At 52.8% G+C, this 22387-nt stretch overlaps 1 protein-coding gene across 14 annotated transcripts in view; it reads right to left on the bottom strand.

Moving 5' to 3' along the window:
• Positions 1–22387, bottom strand: part of LOC127034480 (hemoglobin subunit beta) — a 121724-nt gene that overhangs the window by 9862 nt on the left and 89475 nt on the right. For 2 of the 14 annotated variants that reach the window (XM_050923465.1, XM_050923398.1), the window contains exons 2-5: positions 10771–10991; positions 7451–7593; positions 7103–7325; positions 5621–5836 (exon numbers count right to left, since the gene is read on the bottom strand). The exons of 7 other annotated variants lie outside the window; for them this stretch is intronic. In XM_050923465.1, the coding sequence (XP_050779422.1) occupies positions 5630–5836; positions 7103–7325; positions 7451–7593; positions 10771–10845 (648 nt within the window). In that variant the 5' untranslated portion in view covers positions 10846–10991 and the 3' untranslated portion in view covers positions 5621–5629. Of the gene's footprint in view, positions 1–5620; positions 5837–7102; positions 7326–7450; positions 7594–8896; positions 9121–10770; positions 10992–13278; positions 13513–22387 lie in introns of those variants that run through there. 5 more of the 14 variants (XM_050923901.1, XM_050924312.1, XM_050924068.1 and 2 more) reach the window with 4 other exon arrangements.

The raw sequence follows: 22387 nt of genomic DNA, 5'->3' as shown, positions 1-22387 counted from the left end.
GGCTCAAGCACCTTCTAGACTTGTTCAGGAGAATGGTAACTCCCCCTGCCCCAGAGCCAGCACAAGAATTAGCCTCTAGTTATCCAAGTATTCGGTGGATGCTGGCAATGGTTTTCTCACAGCCCTGTGGTCTGCCATCACCCTTCCTGTGGGGCGCTCACCGGGATCCTGAAATTCCTCAGTTCCCTTTAGCTCTCTGCCTCGGATCCCACTCACTTCTCCTTTGGGGCCTCTGCTGTCCTTCCCTCTCCAGCGCTGGCTGCGTGAGTCCCTCCTTGCTTCTTCCTTCGCCAGCATTGGCTTTCATTTTTCATCCCCCTCCTCTTTCGCCGCACTGGCATTTAACCACCTCCTGGCCCTTGCTCTCACCTATCCCTTCCTCTCCTGCCGCCTTTCCTCCTCCACTCATGATTTCTCCCACTCTTTCAACTCCCTCCACCGGCCTTGCCATGCTGCAGGTTCTTACAGTCAGCCTGTCGGCACCCCTGTCCCCACAGATTCCTTCTGCATCCCCTGGCACTGCCCCTGACCCCTTTCATGGGTGGCACGGCAGCCTGTCTTTGGAAGTTCCCCTGAGCCATCTCTCATGGTTACATTGTTCATCCCGCATTGGCATAGATACGGGAACTGAGCACCTTTGTGCCGGCTGGCGGTAGGGCTGGAGCAGGTCCTGAAGGAAGTCAAAAACCTCTGGGCCTAGGGGTAGATGTTGAGCGGCCTAGGTGGGGAGACATGAGCAGAGACAGGCCCAAGGTTAAGCACCGTCCCTGCAGAAACGGCTGCTTCTCCAGAGAAGGAGGCAGCTGGGCGGTGTCGGTGGGAACTGAACATTGAACTGGTGGGAAATCCAGGCCTGGTATCTGAATGACTTGCCCAGGATTCCGCAGCAGAACTTGAGGCCTCTCTCCAGAGCCCCAGACTGGTGCGTTATCAGGACCTGAGAACGGGAACCTGGATCTGTCTGGGGAGTCAGCGGGCACGTGAGGTGCAGGGGCTGTGTGTTTGTGTCAGTCTGTGTTGCTAATGGCATAGTAAGTTAGTCACTTAAGGCAGCGGCACAATAGGCCTCCTCCAAGCCACATTTCTTAACCCTCTCCTGCCTGTAAGGCAGGTCAGAATCCTTCACCCCTCTGTACTATTGGGGAAACTGAGGCACAGAGCAGGGACGGGAGTTGCACAAGTCCACAGTGGGAGAGTGTGTCAGAGTTGGAATTGGAACTCGGGAGAGCCTGCACTACAGGCCAGAGCCAGGAACTGGAACCAGATGTAGTCTGAATCCCAAAATGCACCTGTGACCTAACCTTCTTCTGTAGCCCTTTGCGGGGAAGCGTGTGTGCAGATATCCTCGGGCAGGGCACCAACTGTACTTCCGAACCCCGGGGCGGCGAGCTGTGGCAATTAACATCACCCCTCCCACCCCCACATATGCTGGAGGGAACGGGCAGGGGTCTTTCAACTGGCCCCTTAGTAACTGGTCTCGTGGCTGGGGGGAAGCAATAGAGACCTCAATTACGGTGAGGCTTTTGAAACACTCTTACATGACTTTCTCCTACGCCAGCTAGGGCTGTGCGGTCACATGGCATTACTGTATGGTGGGTGCACAACCCATTGGATACTGTACTCAAAGAATTGTTGTCACTGCTTCGTTATCCAGCTGGGAGGGCGTATCCAGTGAGGTCCTGCCAGGGTCAGTCGTGGATCCGGTGCTGTTCCACATTTCATAAATGACTTGGCTAAGAGAGTGGAGAGCGCAGCACAGACACCGGGGCAGGCCGGGCTCTGCAGCTGCCCTGCCCCAGGAGCTCGCAGCCCTGCCACCCAGAGCATTACACCAGCGGTGGAGTGAGTGAGCTGAGGCTGCGAGGGAGAGGAGGCAGCAGGGGAGGGGCCGGGGGTGAGCCTCCCGGGGCAGGAGCTCAGGGGTCAGTCAGGAGGGTCCTGCAGGTCGGATGTGGCCCAAGTAGGGTGACCAGATGACACGAACAAAATATCGGGACACATTGGGGGCAGGTCTGGAGAGCTGCCAAAACAACAACAACAAAAAAGCCGAGCTGGAGCTCCACCAAAGCAAAAAAAAAAAAAAAAAAAGCCCCAAGCCAGAATATCAGGACAAATGGTGTCCCGGCCACACATCTGTTGGGACGCAGGACAAATGACTGAATATCGTGATGATCTCGATTTTATTGGGACGTCTGGTCACCCTAGACCCATGGGCTGTAGTTTACCCACCTCTGGGCTAGGTGGTCGTTCTGCTGAAAATGATCTGGGGCTATAGTGGATCACAAATTAAACGAGTTAACAGCGTGATGCTGTTGCGAAAAAAGGCAAATCTCATTCTGGGGTGGATTAACAAGAGTGTTGCCTGTAGGCCAAGGCAGATAATTGGGAGGCTTCGGCTGCATGCTGTGTCCTACTGTGGGCCCCACGCTTTAGAGAAAATGGGGACCATTGGAGAGAGTCCAGAGGAGAGCAACAAAACTGCTCAGAAGTTTGGAAAACCTGACCCATGCGGAAAGGTTGAAAGAACTGGCCCTGTTTAGCTTGGAAAAGAGAGGGCTGAGGGGGGACAGGATAACAGTTTTCAGCTTGTTCTAAAGGGGACCGATCTCTGTGGCCGCTGAAGGCAGGAGTAGAGCGGTCCTGTCACCTCCCGTGACTTGCATGTTATGCCTCTGTCAGTGCAACCTAACATTGCATTTGCTTTGTTTGCAGCAGCATCGCATTGCTGGCTCCTGTTGACATTGTGATCCACCCCGACTCCCAGATCCTTCTCAGCAGCGCTGCTGCCAGCGCCCCTAATGAGGAGCATGTTAATTATGTGTATTACATTGGCTACTAGGGCCCACAGCCAAGAGCAGGGCTGAGCCAGCCCCTGTCCAGAGGTAGAGCAAGGCCTTATCTGCACTAGAAAGCCTTTGCCAGTAGAGCCCCCCTGGTCTGGCTGCATCGGCAACCCCCCCAATAGAGACACAGCTTATACCGGCCAAAGAAAACCTTAGCCAGCATTGCTTGTGCCACTTCCCCACACAAAACAAGCTACCCCAGGGGAAAGCGCTCTTTCACCAGCCTCAATGTGTCTACAACTCTGTTGGTTGGAGCACGATTCTTTTGCTCGTCTAACTGACACAGACCAGGCCGGGCAACGGCCCCTGCTCCAAGGAGCTTGACCTCTAGCTAGGCGGGACCAGGAGGGGGAGAAAAGATGCACAATTTGCAGAGGAAGCTCTAAGGCCCAGCGAGATGAAATGGGCTGCCCAAGGTCCTGGTTAGAGCTGAGGCCAGGCCAGCACCTTCCCCCATGAGTGCAGCCTTCCGCTCTGTGCCAACGACCATTCTGACTGGGAGCACCCTGTGTTCCCTCAGTCCTGCGTTCCTGCTTCGCGGGTAAGGCTGGAAGGGATTGGTAAGAGCAGGGAAACTGAGGCAAGATGCCAGACTTGTGTGGCATGTAGGGGAACTGGACATCCCTCAAAACGCAGACCAGCTGTGAGGTGTGAAGCAGGGGTGCTGGACTGGGGTTGCTGAGTCTCTTCATTTTATTGCCCAGTTTGTTGATTTTTGGTGTTTTTCTTCAAGCCCCAGCTCCCAGCATCATTTTGGGCGATGGGGACGGGAGGTATTGAACATTTCAAATTTTATTTAAAAGAAAAATGAGAAATTCCCAGCCTGGCCCTGTTACAGAGAAAATCTGGAGACCGCCAAGCCCCTGAAGGCAAAGGGAAAGAATCCAAAGAGATTTTTAAAATCTTGTGATTTCGAAGCCAATCCTGTAACTTTGGAGGGCCTGACTCGTGATTCTGGCATGTCAGTGCCAGGTCTGTCTCTCAGCCTGGTCAGTGGGAAGTGGGGGAGGGGAGCATTTGTCATAAACTGCCCAAGCGGAAGTCCTTTGGCTGTTTGCCTTCCAGCTCTGTGATTCAGAGGGAGAGACTGTCCCGTTTGCTGCAACCCCCGTATGTCCCTCCAGTCGTATTCAGGGGCTGTAAAATCCCCAGCCCTACCCAGGGACAGCCAGGCCTCCTGCCACCTCCAGTGCAGAAGGAGGTTAGAGTCAGGGGCTGCTATAGCCACTCTGGGCTGCACAGCTGCTCAGAGACCCCCCGGCGAGGGCTGGCGTAATGTAGAACTCCCTGGAGGGCCTTAGATATTCCAGATGAGGGATCACCTCAGTCTATTACCACCTCGGAGTCCCATGGGCACAACGGTGGCTGAAAGCCAGGCACAACCCACAATCCCAGCCGTCAATTTCCCGGCAGAGAGGCCCATTGGGATCATCTGGCCCACAGTTCCCTATTGGAGGGAATGGCGTCTGTATTCATGTGGGGGTTTAGTCCTTATGTTTAGCACCCGAAAGGTGCAGGACACCGTGCACCGGTAAAGGAAGCAGCCATCCCACGGGGACAGCCCACCCTGTGCTGGTGCACCTCAGCGCAGGGCAGAGCCCTGAAGGTCCGAACCTGTGGATGCAGACACAGCTGTGTAACGTGACACATGTGCCTGGCACCGGCTCTCACCAGGAGGTGGGTTTCATAGTGTCGCAGGGCTTACGGCCAGACGGGACCAGGAGATCACCCTGCACACATAGAGAATTCCACCATTACTTCTCTACTGAGCCCAGTGACTTGGGCTAGATTAAAGCATTTCAGACCCTCACTGTAGTGTGCCCCAAACAGAGAACAGGATGGACCAAGGAACCCCCCAATGCCCGAGGCCTCCTATAATGGCAGTGAATTGATTGGATGAGCGATACTGAGATGATCTCAGCAGGTCACCCTGTTCCCCAGGCCTTTGGCAAAATCTCTTCCCCAAGGTCCCTGCCAAAATGACCTAGGTGAAAATTCCTTCTTGACCCCAAATCTGGCATCAGTTGGCCCCTGAGCAGATGAGCCAGACCCACCAGCCAGGCATCTAGAAAGGATTTTCCAGGCCACCTCAGATCACTGGTCCACCCCGTCCAGCTGTGGCTGATCTCTGATGCTTCAGAGATGGGAATCTCCCCCCGAAATGTATCTGGCAAACAGAGTATGGGGGAAGGGGAGAAGACTCCTTCCTGACCTCTTCAGGTGACAGGCTGAAACCCTGAAGCATGAGAATTATAGTCATTGTCTTAGTGCAGAGCTGCAAGTGTTATCAGTTGTTGAGGGAAATGCAAACCATCCTGTTTTCCCCGTGGCCCAGGGAGGGAGGGAACGAATCAGGGACTCACACATCCACAGCCTTCAAGACCAGGTGCCCAGATCTAATTGTGAGTGGATGTGTTTGCTGGCTTGGAATCCAAAGAGGCAAAGGAACAGACAAAGGGCGAGGAACTGGGAATGGTACATGAGGGTCGACTGGATAAATCTAGAAATGGACGTTTTTTAAGAAGTTACAGGTGACTAGAGCTGTCCAGAGAGCGACAACTCCATTTTACAGCCAGTTCAGAGGTTTCTGGTATGACAACGTAATAGCTGGAATGCCAGGAAATCCCAGAAGCAGCACTCTTTAGAGAACAAGAAAGACAAACCAGCAACTGAGCTAAACTCTTTCCCATTTATAAAATCTCCCAGCCTCCATCCCCCAGGATCCCGCACCATGAGCACAGACACACGGACCATGAGCAACTGCAGTGGACGGGTTTATTCGACTGTTACAGCCATTGGTACCCAAAGGGCATTTCCACGCACACGGGTGCGCCTGGAAAGGAGCAGGGTCCCTGCCAAGGGCTCAGCGGTACTTGTACGAGAGTGCGTGGGCCACCACGCGCACCAGCTTCTGCCAGGCAGCCCTGGCAGGCAGGGGTGAACTCCCTCTTGAAGTGGGTGGCCAGGACGATGATGAGGATGTCACCCAGGAGCTGCAGGGGAGAAAGAGGAAAATCTTGCCCTGGTCAGTGGGGTTCTGAACCCCTCCACTTCTCTCTAGCCACTAAGGGCTGCTGCTCAGCGACCATGGTGGTCAGGGAAGGATATAGGGAGATACATGGTGGGGGGCGCGAGAGAGAGAGAGGGTGGTGGATTGATGAAAGGGTGATGGAGTTTCGGGCTCTGAGATTTTATCTGCAATGGCACTGCCAGAAAACTTTCTCCCCAACCCAGAACTTGTTTCATCCATGTGTTCTGCTCTCTTTGCCTCCCCTAGCTCCTGCTCTCTCCCTTCTGTGTCTTTCTGACCTTAACTCCTAGCGTCTTCTCCTCTATTCCTGTGGGGTGACCCCCCTCCCAGCCCCCCAAACCCCTGATTGCAGGGCCAGGCCAGCACAAGGCCTATATGCTACTTAAATCCTCACAATAGGGCTTGAGTGGGACCTACGGGGTGTGCCCTGCAGCAGGGGAATGTCACTCTGACCAGCTCTCTCCTCCCTGGCTCGGACCCCTTTCCTCTTCCACAAAACCTTCCCCTCTTCTGGCCCCCACCCCTTGCCATCCTTCCCCTTGCTCCTACCACCTCCCTCCGGTCCCCGTTGCTCCCCTGACCCCTCCACCCCTTGCCCTCTATGCTGTATCCATCTGTCGCTGGCGTCTTTCCACCTTTCTAATGTCACCTGGTGATCTCCCCTCTCTAGCGCCTCTCTAGCTTCGCTCCTGGCCTGCCCCGTGGTTTCCTCCTGCTGGCCCTTAGCACCTTCCCTCCTCCCTCCCATCAGCCCTCTGCCCAAAGGGGTGGGAAGGGGGGTTGTGCACACAGTGCTGTGGGGCTGGGATCATCATGGGGGAGCAGCACTTTCACTTCCTGGACATCCCACTTAGCACCCACCAAAGGGGCTGGTCCGTCCGAGGGTACCCTTCTCCCCACAGATCCCTCCCCCTAGCCCCCCCATTCACTTCCCTTGGACTACACCCATATCACGCCTCTCTCCCCTCTTCACAGCACGCCACTCCCTCTCTGCATCCCTCCTGACACTGGATCCTGGGCCCAGGCGGTCTCAGCAGATTTCCACCTGCATTACTGGATCCTGCCATCTTCAGAATTATACAGCGTCACTTTCTCTCTCTCACCTGTGGCCCAGTGCCCCTTTGGGAGCTTGCTCACTGGTGGCCTCCTCCATGCCCCAAAGGGAGAACCCCACTCAGCCCTGCCCTATCCTGGGGGATCGAAGAGGGGGACCCAGAGCCCGACTCACCCGGAAGTTCTCGGGATCCACGTGCAGCTTGTTGCAGTGCAGCTCGCTCAGTTTGGCGTACGTGGCCTTGATGTTGTCCAGGTTCTTCACAGCGTCCCCAAAGGAGGTCAGCACCTTCTTGCCGTGGGCACGGACCTTGGGGTTGCCAATGATGGCGGTGGGGCTGGAGAGGTTCCCAAAGGCAGAGAAAAACCTCTGGGTCCAGGGGTAGACGATCAGCAGCCTAGAGAGAGGGAGACAGGAGCAGAGACAGACACAGGGTTACTGCAGCCTCCCTGCAAAAGCAGCAGGTTTGCCAGCCTGGGAAGGGAGGGGACAGTGGGGCAGATGCCATGGGGCTTGGCCTACCTGGCCAGGGCTTCGCCACCGCATTCCTCCACGTTGACCTTGCCCCACAGGCTGGTAATGAGCTGCTTCTCTTCGGCTGTCCAGTGCACCATGGTGACGAGCGAGGGGTCCTTTGCAGATGCAGTTGAAGGAGAAAACTTTTGCTGAGGGGCAGACCCCCAGCGGGGCCTTTATCCTCCAGCCTCTGCTCCTCCCCCTCTCTGTGGACATGGTCATTGGTCAGCCCTGGGGTGGGGTCTGCGCTGGCTGGGGAGAGGCCACTCTGTGTGCGGGAGGGATCTGCTGAGTCTGGGTCCCAGGGCTAGCTCAATGGACACACTAAATTCAAGCTGTGTGACTCTCCTGCCTTCAGCACACATGCCCACCCGCACCCTTGGGCCCTGTCCACAGGGGATATTGACCCCTGCAGACAGTGCCAGACAGGACCTGTAAATTGGGGGCAAAGTCGCCCCTGCCCAGAGGGGTGACCCAAACCCCACACACCTCTGAAGTGCCGCTCAAAAGGGCCCAGTGAAGGACCTGGCCCTAGGTGCATTAGGGCAAATCCCAGGGGGCCAGCACTGACCCTGTGGAAAGTCTGCGGGTGGGTATTGTACATGGGATGCTGCTGGCAGGGAGTTGGCTAAGGGATGCGTTCGCCCCTGGAGCAGGTTTCACGGGGTTGATTATCAGAGGGGCAGCCGTGTTAGTCTGGACCTGTAAAAGCAGCAAAGAGTCCTGTGGCACCTTATAGACTAACAGACGTATTGGAGCATGAGCTTTCGTGGGTGAATACCCACTTCATGCTCCAATACATCTGTTAGTCTATAAGGTGCTACAGGACTCTTTGTTGCTTTTAAGGAGTTGATTGTGTGCCATACTAGCAGCACACACATGTGACTGGCCCTGATCCTCTGGCAGAGAGAAAGGCCTGGTGTCGGCTCCCCTGCAGGGTCAATGGGTGCTGGTGACATCAATGGCGAAGTGCCTGTTCACACCAGCAGAGAATCTGGCCCATTGACAGTTTCCAATACAGGGCTGGGGTCTCCATTCCCTTACACCATGTGTAGTGAGAATGGGGCACAAAATCCAGACAGACCAGCGTGATCACATTTTGCACACATGGGACAAAGGTGCAAGTGACGGCCCAGGGGAGGAGAGGGTCAGGCCCATGATTTTGAGTGGTACAATGTATTTTTAGGGGAGAGTGAAAATTTCAGGTGGCCTTCTGCTGCCAGGCTGATTCCCAGGGTGTTTGTGGTGTTTCTCCGGCTTTATCCCAGAGTCAACGAGTGCTGAATATGGTGCCCAGTGAAGACCTCAGGATCTGGCTCTTCATAGAGGTATTTTGGGGGCTACATTTAAAAACACTGGCCCAGACCCTCCTCTGGCACAAATTGACCTAGCTCCACTGAGCTCAGCAGAGCTGCTGAGACTGGAACCTATTTCACCTGGTGTCTGACTTACATTCCTAACAAAGAGGCTGGCACAGGGACCCCTCCATTTTATTTGGGCCCCATGAGCCGGCTCAAGAGGCCCCTTTCAGAGAACAGCTCAGCCCCGTCCCATTGGGCTGATAACTCGCTAGGAGCCGCGGCTGCACATTGCAGATAAATCTACCAAACCGCTGGCCAGAGCTTGCTGGAGTTTTCCAGCTCTGAGGTACACACACTCCTAACCCTCTAAATGGGCCTGCAGGCTTCAGAGGACTATGTTTTTTATAAGACCTGGGAGACAGAGAGTTAAATCATATATAGGCACTTCTCAGCACAACCCCGGACATACACCCCCCTCACCCCGCACCCTCTAAAAGAACTCTAGACTACACCCTGGGCAATGCACTGTGAGAGCCCATCCTTGGCTGGCCATAGGGACCAGACAGCATGACCGGGGGTTTCCATTTGTTATTTCTAGCATCCTGTGATTGCTGCCAGCTCCAACTGAAATCAAAGATCAGCCCAGACATTTGAATCTATTGTTTATTAGACATTTTCCTAACCTGAATTTGAGCTGTCACAGCACTTTAAAGGGCTTCATATCACCCCTCCCCCCCAAAGCTGAATGTTAAAAGCTGCCAGGTAACAGCGTTTTCTCCTGCCTTTGGGTTTAAAAGTTCTAGGAGGGATATGAGGTGAGGGAGACAGAGGGGCGTTTAGGTTCGAATCAGGGCAGAAATGCCCTTTCTGCTCCCAGGCATTTGCTTCTCCCATACACACACAAAGGAGATCAGTAACCATAATAATTGCTCTTATTACTGTCGCAGTGAATCTCTGCAGTGCCCCCAAAACATGCCAGGCAAAGCCACGGCTCCTGTCCTGTCGTGCGCAGAGCCTGAGCTCCAGAGCCCAAGATTCGCTCCAGGAGGGGTCTGGTTCAGTTCTGGGACTGGGGACTCTGTTCAGCGTTCAAACCGCGGTCAGACAAGAACCTGGCTGGTAGCCAAGAGGCTCAGGGCTCCGGGAGGTCTTAGCCTGCTGACCTTTGAAAGCTGGGAGGGGCAGATGGGGCAGATCAGTCCATGATCACCCTGCTCGATACGTTCCCCTGACACCCTGGTACGGGCCACCGTTGGAGACAGGCTTCTGAGCTAGATGGACCCTGGTCTGACTCAGTGTGGCAGCTCTTATGCTCTTAAAATGCAGCAAGGGAGGGGCGTGAGGGGGAAGGGAAGGATGAGGGGCAGCTGTAACATCCTCCAGTTGCTCAGTAAGGCTCTGGTCTATATTGCTGGGTTGGTAACGTGACCATTCCTCCCCTCCCCATCTCATGAGCCAGGTGACATTCCGGAGGGGACCTTGGCAAACAGGGCTGGGGAGAGAACTGCACAAGCACCAGGGACCTACACACACACATTTCTCCCCACCCCTAATGCTCACAGCCTGTGGCTACCGCCATTAGCCATGTCTGCAGGATGGCCTGACTGGGCCCCGTGCTGGCCTTGGCGGAGGAAGGCACATGCTGGAAGGTAATAACACACTTAAATGCTTTCCTGAATCGGGGCACCTGTGAGTTGCTGGGTGCCCGGTAGAGATGGGAGCAGAGGGCACCTGCAGGGTCCAGCTGCTTGGCTCAGTGATACATGTGCAGCCTCGCTGACAATTTCCTTCCAAGGGTGCCTAGAGCCGGGCTGATTGTAGCTTGTTCATGGCTGTCTCTGGAGGAAATTCACCTGTGTGCGGAGACCTGGCTATACCTCCATAGCTACATAAGGCCTCTGTCCCTCTACGGGCTCCTTAACCTCTTAACAGAGTGACACTGGTAATGCTGGGATAATCCAGGGGGGAACCAGCAGGTCATGTCACAGCCATGTATAGCTGTGTATATAGCCAGAGTAGACTCACATCAAATCTGCTGTCCACTCTCACCGCCAGGGCTCTGCGGCTCTGTCTAGACCAGCGCTCATGTCCTGTTCTCATTCAGTTGCCAGGTAATCCGAGCTAACCAGCACGACTAGAAGTGCTAGGCGTCTCCACACTCTGCGTGACCCGCACACCTCTGGGTGTGGTGTTCTCCCAGCCAGTGGCACCGAGACCACTAGCGAGAGATTAACGAGTGTGCTCCACTGCCTAGCTAACAAGTCGCTGGCTTTTAGCTCATGCCATAGAGGCCCATGCACAAAGCTCCAGAGGTCCCAGGTTCAATCCCCCTGCCAAAGACCAAGGTCTGTCCGTGTTACATCTGCATGTGGTTGTTCCAGGACTCAGCTGTAGCTCACCCTGGGCTGCAGTCCTGTGCCCTGGCTTCATAGCAGAGCCCTGCAAAATGTGTGCAATGGAGCCTGCTGCTGGTCCCACACCAGTCTGCTCCAGTACAGAATAACACAACTGGAGAAGCAACAGGCAACACCGAACAATCACAATTTCAATTAATTTTCTGCTGCCAAGGCGTTTTCTTTTTAGTTACTAACTTGTGCCATTACAAAGAAGTGGCATTGTTCAGGGTGCAGTTTATATTGTTGGGAGGGGGGGATTACAGGGAAGGGGGACAGACAGAAAAGTGAAAGGCCTGTGGCAGAGTTAGAGCTGAATTGGATCTGCCTTACAGCAAGTGTGCAGAGAGGTTTCGTTCTCAACCATTGCCCCAAGCCCGCTGTTCTCTCCACTAGGCTGATCACACCGTATTTTTTGCTCAGCAATAAGGCAGGAGGAAGTATAATGTTTGCAGTTAAAGTTCAAAACACATGGGACTCAATGTAACTCTCAGTTCCAGCCCCCTGTAGGCAGCTGGGCTGCAGAGGTGCCACTGAGAGCAGAACACAGCCCACAATTGTCGGTACCGACGCACGGCACGGGAGCGACATTCTTTGAGCACAAAGTCTGACTTGTCATGTGATGCTTTTTCCTTGTTCTTCAAAGCGCCAGGCCAGCCCCGTGCTGTCACTGAAGCCCAGAGAGTGCTGAGGACTTTACTAATCCCACGTCAGAGACATTTGCTTGGCTGTTTTCACCCCAGGGGATACCAGAGCTATGAAACTGCCACTGTCCTTAATAACCAATGGGCCGAACAGACACCAATGAATCCTCAGAAGAGCAATGTGCAGGCCCATCCTGCACCCTCCTACCTACCACTGAAGGCAACAGAAGCCCTGGGTTGCTTCTATTTAGGTATCTAACTTCAGGCACTCAACTTGGACAACTGTGGCCTGAGCCCCTATTCAGCCACCTAAACACATGGCTTGATTTTCACCTACAGCTCCCACTGACTATGAACCCGGGGCCCCCACGAGAAACACCTACGGAAGCTCTGACTTGACCGCATGTGTGAATTCCTGGGCCACAGGGGCTCCCCAGGCTGTGCTCAGACCTAACTCAAATTCCCTTCAACGTGTCAAACACCTGACTAGGCTGAGAACTGATCCCTCGGCAAGTTTAAATAAAGAGCCGGACGTGCTCTCGGGGGTAGCTTTTGGGTTTAATAAATGAAGCCACTTTTGTGTTACCCGTGGGGCTGATTTCCGCCTGCCTGGCACCTTGTGTCGGCATTTCCACCTACGCAAAGGGTGTAAAAAGCCTTTACTCTTCAGCTAGGACAGCGTTTTGCATTCTGCACAAGCGGGAATGATGAGACAAGGTACAAGTAGGGGGCACAGGCCTGTGGGATTCCACCAGCGATCTCATCTTTGGGCTGAGAACCAGCAGAACTAAATGTCCGCTGAATTGTTTGTTTTTTTCTTCAGTGCTTGGAAATCTACTAAAACTAGCTCAGGCCAAGCTCTGAGCTGTCCTGGGGACCAACTGGCTAAGCAGCAGTTCTGCAGAAAAAGACCAGGAGATTACAGTGGACAAGAAGCTGGATATGAGTCAGCAGTGTGCTCGCATTGCCAAGAAGGCTAATGGCATATTGGGTTGTATTACTAGGAGCATTGCCAGCAGATCGAGAGACTTGATCATTCCCCTCTATTCGGCATTGGTGAGGCCACGCCTGGAGTACTGTGTCCAGTTTTGATCCTCCTACTACAGAAGGGATGTGGACAAATTGGAGAGAGTCCAGCGGAGGGCAACAAAAATGATCAGGGGCTGGGGCACATGACTTATGAGGAGAGGCTGATGGAATTGGGCTTGTTTATTCTGCAGAAGAGAAGAATGAGGGGGGATGGAGCTTGTCTGTTCTCCGTGGTGACAGATGACAGGACAAGGAGCAATGGTCTCAAGTTGCAGTGGGGGAGGTCTAGGTTGGATATTAGGAAACACTATTTCACTAGGAGGTTGGCGAAGCACTGGAATGGGTTACCTAGGGAGGTGGTGGAATCTCCTTCCTTAGAGGTTTTTAAGGTCAGGCTTGACAAAGCCCTGGCTGGGATGATTTAGTTAGGGTTGGTTTTGCTTTGAGCAGGGGATTGGATTAAATACCTCCTGAGGTCTCTTCCAGCCCTAATATTCGAGGATTCGATGATTCTAAGATGACAAAATGCTTGGAACCCAGACAGGATTTTCCTTCTCTAACATGTCTGAGGAAAGGCTTCTTCTTTTCAGCATGGTGCAGCTATATCGGGCCAGATTCTCAGCTGGTTCAACTTACCCCATATCCCTCCTGCCCCGTTTGTCATTGCCATGTCTGTGGCATACAGCAAAGCAGCCTCCTTTCAGCCTGACTTTAGCAACACAGACAAACTATCAGCTGCAAAGAGCCCTGGAACACGCCCTGAAGTCTTGGCCATGGGGTGCACTTTCTCCTGGCTGCCTCCCTATCTCCCTGGAGCAGCTCGACAGGGCTACACACCCAGAGAGTGCGAACCCCATTCCGCCCTAACTGGCTGCTTCGATAAAGGTGCCGGGACAAGATGCACGACAGCCCTCGGAGATACTCCATGGCGCAGCCTGTTTGTTTGCTCGGGGGCTTCACAAGCCAGCAGAGCTCAGCTTCGCCTGCAGACAGGCTACCCACTGCAGGCTGGGGCCATTTCCTGGGGGTCCTACTTCCTTGATTCCAGCTGTATTACATCAGTCTAGATATGGGGTGGCACAGGGGGAAAAGGAGTCCTGTTATTTCCCTGGTCTCTGGATTCTTCAGACACAGCAAGTCCTGCATCTTGGCAGGGGCTTAGACTAGGGGACCCCTGTGGTCCCTTCTGGCCCTGTGGCTCTATGGTTCTAGTCTGTTGGTGGTGAATGGAGGGCAGATGGACAAGGCTAGACAGGTAGGCTCGAAGGGGCTCGTTCACCATGGCCTTGCAGCACTGACACCAGTGAAAGGTGAGGGTACGACATTACCAGATGAGAAGGACTGGGTCTGAGGCTCATTTACCCCGAGGTCCCTTTTCACTGGTGATGTCCAGACACGTCCATATTAGAGACCCTAAAGGCAGAGCAGCATAAAGGGGCCATGATGTAAGTGAGCACCAGGGCTCTGGGACTTGGCACTCACTTTGCACAGGTGCACCAGGAGCACATGATGGAGAAGGCAGACTGAATCCCAGCCCGGCTTCCCTGTGGGAGAGTCTAGCACCCTTTATCAGATGCAGAGCTCCCAGGCACTGAGCAATGCCCCATAATTGCGGGCTGCCTGCTCTGGGCACTTTCCCATGAACCAGGAGCTTAAATCTTTTCCTGAGCAGTGTCCTTCGGCCCTACCATGAGCTGCCCTTTGCTCGATAAAGCCACCTTTCCCCACAGCAGGCTGAGCTGTGTCCACCAGTGGGAGGGTTCTATCCTGGGAGGCTGAGGAAGCTGCAGTGCTGAGTCTGGGGAGGGCTTTGGGGTTGGTTTCTGGGATCCTGGGCACCTAACAAGGGGCGCAATATGATTGGGTGCTATAACACTCAGCATTGCAACAGATAAGTACCTCTGTGAATCTAGGCCACATACCTTCACGCTTCAGAGCACCAGCCCACGTCTAACCCCTGGGGCCAGGAATCATTTCCTTTTCAGGTAGCCAGCCCATAATTCCCTACTGCAGGATTGTTGGCTACTGCTCTGGAGCAGCTGGCTCTGGCACCGTCAGAAACAGTGTGGGGTAAAAGGGCCCCTGGTCTCACCCGGTTGGTGATTCCTAGGTGGCTATGTATAACTGCTGCCGATGCCTCTGGGAGATTGGGTCCAAAGCCGCTGTCACTGACACTGCTGTCAATCCAGAGTAACATCAAGAGAGAGCAGTGGAGTTACTCTGGATCAGCCCCAGTGGAAATGAGAACTAGCGTTTCCTCCTAATCTCTAAACACAAACATTAACTGCACTGACCCAATTTCCATCAATGCTCTGAAAGGCTGCATCTGGCCTTTTGTGTTTGGAGTTTCTCAGAAGGCAAAGGGTAAACCCAATTCCCTGCCTGTGTGACCCTGGTTCTAATTGCTAATTGATCTGACCATGGATTGTATCTGCGATGATCTCTTTGTTTAATCTGCTCCTGAATACAGCTTCTTTGCAGAAGGAAGCCCTGACTGATTAAGGAAACTCTGCAATCCACCGAACAGGCATTTGAGAGTGGTGTCTGGCCTTGAAACGCACATCACACCGACTGGGAGTCCCAGGGTCTCATCCTGATAGCATTCGGAATATCCTTGTCCAACTCTCAGGTTTTCTAAACTCCGGGTGTAGGCCTTCACATGAAATCTTCATAACCTCTGGGGCTAGATCCCCTGGACAGGCTAAGCTGCACCTCCAGAAGGTCTGATACAGACTGGGGACCAACTGGCTAAGCAGCAGTTCTGCAGAAAAGGATCTGGGGATTACAGTGGACAAGAAGCTGGATATGAGTCAGCAGTGTGCCCTTGTTGCCAAGAAGGCTAACAGCATATTGGGCTGTGTTAGTAGGAGCATTGCTAGCAGATCGAGGGACATGATCATTCTCCTCTATTTGGCACCTGGAGTATTATGTCCAGTTTTGGTCCCCTCGCTACAGAAGGGATATGGACAAATTGGAGAGAGTCCAGCGGAGGGCAACAAAAATGATTAGAGGCCTGGGGCACATGACTTACAAGAGGAGGCTGAGGGAACTGGGGTTATTTAGTCTGCAGAAGACAAAAGTGAGGGGGGATTTGATAGCAGCCTTCAAATATCTGAAAGGGGAGTTCCAAAGAGGATGGAGCTCGGCTGTTCTCAGTGGTGGCAGATGACAGAACAAGGAGCAATGGTCTCTAGTTGCAGTGGGGGGGGTCTAGATTGGATATTAGGAAACACTATTTTACTAGGAGGGTGATGAAGCACTGGAATGGGATCCCTAGGGAAGTGGTAGAATCTCCTTCTTTAGAGGTTTTTAAGGCCTGACTTGACAAAGCCCTGTCTGGGATGATTTAGTTGGTGTTGATCCTGCTTTGAGCAGGGGGTTGGACTAGATACCTCCTGAGGTCTCTTTCAGACCTAATATTCTATGATTCTGTGATGGATGGGAGATTTTAGCCATCTGTGTTGTCTCTAGATCTTGGGTGAAACTGGGGAATGGCCTGAAGGTTGCTCGCTTTTATACCCAGCTGCCCACGGCCCCAAAGGATAGTTCTGACTGCTGGGAAGAGCTAGATCCCAGAAGGTCCCCTTTCTCCCCAGAACCCACACTATGCGAATCTCTGTGTCCCCACTTAAGCTGAGGTTGGGCACAGAATCTGGCCCACAGACTCCATCCTGCATAAAGCCAGATGGTCACCTTGTCCTGAGACTTTGAGAAAGAGACCGGGAGAGAATGTCACTCTGGAGCTAATGCCTCTGGCTGAGGAGACTCAGTTTGGACCGTTCCAGTGATGCCCACGACTCACTCCTCCTTCTGCACTGGGATATTTTATTTATTCCTGCTCTTTGTTTGCAAGAGGTTGGGCTGGAGGCACGCTGGCTCCACTTTCCCCAGCCACTCTGCCCAGCGCAGCGTGTCGGTGCAGCGTGCCATGACTTTGCAAACGCTGGCTCCCCGATCTGCTGAGTCATGCCCTCCCCCCAAACACACCGCCCAGGTTAGCAGGCTGCCCGGCTGGGGCAGGGTGATAATAAAGCCTGGTGAACAGGAAAGTGACTGCAGCACAGATAAGGCCCTGCCTTGGAAACTGCTGCTTTTTCTGCTGTCTCAGAATTCTGACGCAGCAGAAACCGAGCTGCTGAGGCACGGTTCTCACATAACATCCCAAATATTTTTCAGCCATTTGAAATTTGAACCAAGGCTTGCAAAGCGAGAGGCCCTGGGCTCCACTAGAAACTGCTGCTCACCCACAGCTGCTGCTGTTATTCAAATGGCGGATGGATCAATGGATTGATTTATTGAGTGTAAGAGCAGGGGATGCAGAAGTGGCTGGTGATTAGAGATTCTCCATTTCCAGAGAGCCGAGCTTGGTAAACCTTAAAGCGGCCTAACTTTAGGAGGGTGGGTGCTCAGCACAGTCTGAACATCACCCCCAACACACACACACTCACCGCTCATGAGGTAAACATCTTGGCCTAATTTCACAAGAAAGCAAAGAAATTGTCCCATCCTCACCAACCAAAGCCAAGGTCTGACAAACCGACTTCTCTCCCCTTCTGCATCATCTGCCCGCCACACACCTCACAGCCATGGCCAGGGAGCCCAGGTAGACGAGAACCCCCTGTGATTGTAGGTGGGTGATCACCCCCATTTCACAGATGGGGAAATCAATGCATGGAGGGGGGCACTGACTTGCCCACTCACCCAAGTCAGACCTGTGAAGAGAACCCAGACTTCCAGGCTCGCAGTCCCATGCCTTAACTTCACAGGCCTTCCCCCTATACCAGCTCTCGGTCAGGGTATAATCCCCCTAGCCCAGGCCAGGCCATATATGGGGTAGCAATTGTTTTAATCATGTGTCTGTACATCAAGCAGTCTTTTGATTTCTTAATACAAAATCACAGAATCTCAGGGTTGGAAGAGACCTCAGGAGGTATCTAGTCCAACCCCCCGATCAAAGCAGGACCAACACCAAGTAAGTCTTTCCAGCCAGGGCTTTGTCAAGCCGGGCCTTAAAAACTCCCTAGGTAACTCATTCCACTGCTTCACCACCCTCCTAGTGAAATAGTGTTTTCTAATACCCAACCTAGACCTCCCCTACTGCAACTTGAGACCATTGCTCCTTGTCCTGTCATCTGGTACCACTGAGAACAGCCGAGCTCCATCCTTTTTGGAACCCCCCTTCAGGTAGTTGAAGGCTGCTGTCAAATCACCCCATACTGCTGACTCATATCCAGCTTCTCATTCACTGTAATCCCCAGATCCTTTTCTGCAGAACTGCCACTTAGACAGCTGCTTATGCTCTATGAACATGGCAAATGTTATTGTTCATTTCTCTCTTCCAGACGGTCCTTACATCTAGATGGCTGCTCCTGAGCCCTCTTACTCAACCTAACTGAAACACTGAAGCCCTGGCCTCCTTTGGAACTTTTGGGTTGCCCTAGCCTGACTTATAGGCATTTAAGGCTTTCATGGAGTTTAAAGCCAGAAGGGATAATTAACCCATCCAGTCTGACCTCCTCTATATATCACACACCAGTAACTTCATGCAGTTACTCCTGCATTGAACCCAAGAGCTTGTGTCTGGCTAAAGCAGGTCCCCCAGAAAGGTTTGCAGGATGGATTGGAAGCCAGCAAGAATTGGACATCCCACCACTGCCCTGGGTTGTTTGATTCAATGGCTAGTCACCTTCACTGTTTAACATTGGGCCTTGTTTCTGATGTGAATGGTCTGGCTTTTCCTTCCAGCCACTGGCTTTTCTTCTGTCTTTCTCCAGGACATCTACAGTTCTGCAGAAAAGGACCTAGGGGTTATAGTGGATGAGAAACTGGATATGAGTTAACTGTGCCCTTGTTGCCAAGAAGGCTAACAGCATTTTGGGCTGTATAAGTAGGGGCATTGCCATCAGATCGAGGGAAGTGATCATTCCCCTCTATTCAATATTGGTGGGGCCTCATCTGGAGTACTGTGTCCAGTTTGGGACCCACACAAGAAGGATGTGGAAAAATTGGAAAAAGTCCAGCGGAGGGCAACAAAAATGATTAGCAGGCTGGAGCACATGACTTATGAGGAGAGGCTGAGGGAACTGGGATTGTTTAGTCTGCAGAAGAGAAAAATGAGGGGGATTTGATAGCTGCTTTCAACTACCTGAAAGGGGGTTCCAAAGAGGATGGATCTAGACTGTTCTCAGTGGTAGCAGATGACAGAACAAGGAGCAATGGTCAAGTTGCAGTGGGGGAGGCTTAGGTGGATATTAGGAAAAACTTTGTCCTAGGAGGGTGGTGAAGTACTGGAATGGGTTACCTAGGGAGGTGGTGGATCTCCTTCCTTGAGGTTATTAAGATCAGGCTTGACAAATCCTTGTTGGGATGATTTAGTTGGAAATTGGTCCTGCTTTGAGCAGGGGGTGGGACTAGAACCTCCTGAGGTCCCTTCCAACCCTGATATTCTGTGATTCTATGATTTCGAGGTCTCTAGTATCTGGTATTTTCTCCCCTGGAAGATACTTATACACTGTGATCAAGTGTATTCTCTATCTTCTTTTGGATAAACATATGTGCATGTCTATATCTAGGAATAGAGCATGCAGGTCGTGCTACCATAATGGGGGACTCTCTCCTGTGAAGCAGGGACTCTGAAAAAAATGTCAGGGTCATGACGCATATTCAGCTGAACATGATCCCCCAGCGCGATGCTGTGGCCAAAAGAGCTAACGTGAGCCTGAGATGCAGAAACAGGGAAATCTCAAGTAGGAGCAGAGAGGTTATTTTACCAGAGTGTTTAGCACTTGTGCGACCACTGCTGGAATCCTGTACACAGTTCTGGTGTCCACAACTCAAGAAAGTTGTTGATACACTGGAAAGGGGTCAGAGAAGAGCCAGGAGATTGATTAGAGGCTTTGAAAATCTACCTTACGGTGATAGACTCAAGGAGCTCAATCTATTAAGCTTAACAAAGAGAAGGTTAAGGAGTGACTTGATTACAGCCTACAAGTACCTACACGTGGGGAGCAAATATTGAACAACGGACTCTTCAGTCTAGCAGAAAAAGGTCTAAGACAATCCACTGGCTAGAAGTTGAGGCTAGACACATTCAGACTGGAAGTTTTTAAGGTGCAATTTTTTAACAGGGAGGGTAATTAACATGGGAACAATTTACCAGGGTCATGGCAGATTCTCCATCACTGGCAATTTTTAAATCAAGGCTGGATGTTTTTCTAATCGCTCTGCTGTAGGAATGATTTGGGGCAGGTCTCTGGCCTGTGCCATACAAAGGGTCAGACTAGTAGTCCCTTCTGGCCTTGGGATTTATGACAAGCTGGGGAGGGATCCTCACGCAGCGTGAGCTTGGGCCTGGTGTCGAAGCCCAGCCCGAGGCCTAGGCATGTTATGCCCTCACCGAATTAAGTGGGGTCCAGACCTTCCTCTGGGCCTTTGCAAGGGGTTGATTTTCAAAGACCCTCCAATCTTGGCACTAAACTGCTCTTATGTAGACTGGCGTAAACCGGAGTTACTCCACTGCCTTGAATGGCAATGCTCCAGATTTACTCCCATTTCACAGAGAGCAGAATCTGGCCCTTTGTGCAACCTGGTAATGCTCCAAGAAACTTGTGGTTTCTTCCTGTGCAGTCAGCACAGAGGATCTGTGCCGGCCCTGGGCCAGGTCAGAGGCTTCTGTGTTTGTGGAAATGCTCTGTGTTTGTTTAGACCAGCAGTGTTTTAATGAGCTGGAATAAAACCATCATGATTGATGAGCATGAGGGTGGTACGATGTACAGGTTATCAATACCACTAGTAAAGCTCAGCGCGTATGAATCACATTTGGCTGTAGATTTTTAAGCACTTTTTCATGACGGCAATTCCTATTACCCCAGATGGGGAAACTGAGGCTGATCCAAGGTCATTCAGCAAGAGGCTGTGACAGAGACACAGCTAGACCACCAGACATTTGCAATGCTCATTATGTGATCTAACTGCTAGACCACCTTGCCTCCCTGCATACTGCTTCATTATTGGATGTGGCATTACCAAGCCAAGTTCTGATCTTTCAGAGTAGGGGGCAGAACAAAGGAGGCGCAGAGGAGGCTGAGCAGTCTGTCCGGCACTCTTTACTGCTACTCCCTGTCCTCCCAGTCACAAAGGGCTGTCCGGCCTCCCGAGTGCCAATTCACTGGTCCACACTGACCCCAGGCTGGCTAGAGCACTGTAATATTCCTCCCAAGTGCCCATCTGGGGTGGGAAGCTGCTGGCTTCGGGATTCCTTTGTTGCTCTGTCTCTCGCAGAACGGAGGAAAGTATTTTCAGGGGCAGCAATCTGAATGTGCAATAAACCTGCGGTGTTTATGAGCCCTCCACAGGTTGCTCTCACATTCCCAGATCAGTCTCAACACCCTCTAGTGGCACAAGAACTGCAACCTCCCAGGACAGGATGTGCCTGCAACGCAACACAAGACATTTGGGGTCAAATTTAGCCCCCTAAAGCAGGGGCTGAGTTTGGCACAGGGATCTGGAGTAGTATTCACTGTTCTTTCCAGTGCAGTACACCTGGAGACCTCCAACGCTGAGCAGGTCCCTGTTGTGTGGCCACAGCACAGAGAGAGAGAGAGAGAAAGAAGGATGGTCCCTGCTCTAACGGGTTTACAGTCAATGTGTTCAAGGGAAATAGAGGCACACAGAGGCCTGGACCCAGATCCCACAGGGGGTTCGCAGCTGAGCCAAGATCAGAACCCGGCTCTCCCGACTGCCCCAGCCACTAGGCCATGCTGCCTCCCAAGGGGCTGGGATCTGTGGATGGAAGGTATCAGAGAAGAACAAAGTATTCTTGACCGAGCTCCAACTGCCAGTGAGTTTACCCTGCAAGGGGACAGGTGAGAGAGGAACAATCAAAGCACTGCATTTTTCACACATTTCAGTTTGTACACGTGAGCCAGGAGGTGCGGCAGGCCCTATAGATCTCATTGGAGTGTTGACTCAGAAGCATAATGATGACAGGCCTGGTTCCCTCCTGCCTGGCACTGTCATTTGCACCTGGACAAAGTGAGTGACAGACACTCTCCACGCAGACTAATAGTGTTTTACACTCATGTTCCACTAGCTGCCCAGGAATAAACCACCACATGGAGCCACACCCTCCCTGCAGTGCAGTGCTGCCCTAATACAAGTGTAGCCAGCTGGGAGGGCACCGTCTGGTGGGGAAGAGCCATCCTAGTGAATCCTGCACCACCCTCTATCATGGGGTGTGAACTGTGGAAAGGGAACGTATCTGCCATGTTCTCGCTGTCCCCAGCTGCCAGCACAGACCCTCAGGGCTGCCTGGGACTCCTGGCAGCGGCTGTATTGTAAGACAGGGCCCCAGCCCGCTGCAGGGGGGCCCCAAGACTTTAACACACCCTCACCTCAGCCATGCTGAGCGCTCGTCAGCTGCAGCGGCACTCCCCCCCGGCGCATGGCAGCGGGGAATGCCACGTGTGTCTCCAGGCAGGGAGCAGCAGGTCCAAAGAGCCAGGGCTGGGTTCTGTGCTGGGGAGCAGCTCAGCTACTGTGCTCTGTGCACGGAGTACCCTGCTCTCCTGGCGACTT

The sequence above is a fragment of the Gopherus flavomarginatus genome, chromosome 1, assembly GCF_025201925.1.
Source record: "Gopherus flavomarginatus isolate rGopFla2 chromosome 1, rGopFla2.mat.asm, whole genome shotgun sequence".
NCBI lineage: Eukaryota > Metazoa > Chordata > Testudines > Testudinidae > Gopherus > Gopherus flavomarginatus.
This window is presented reverse-complemented; position numbering and strand designations above follow the sequence as displayed.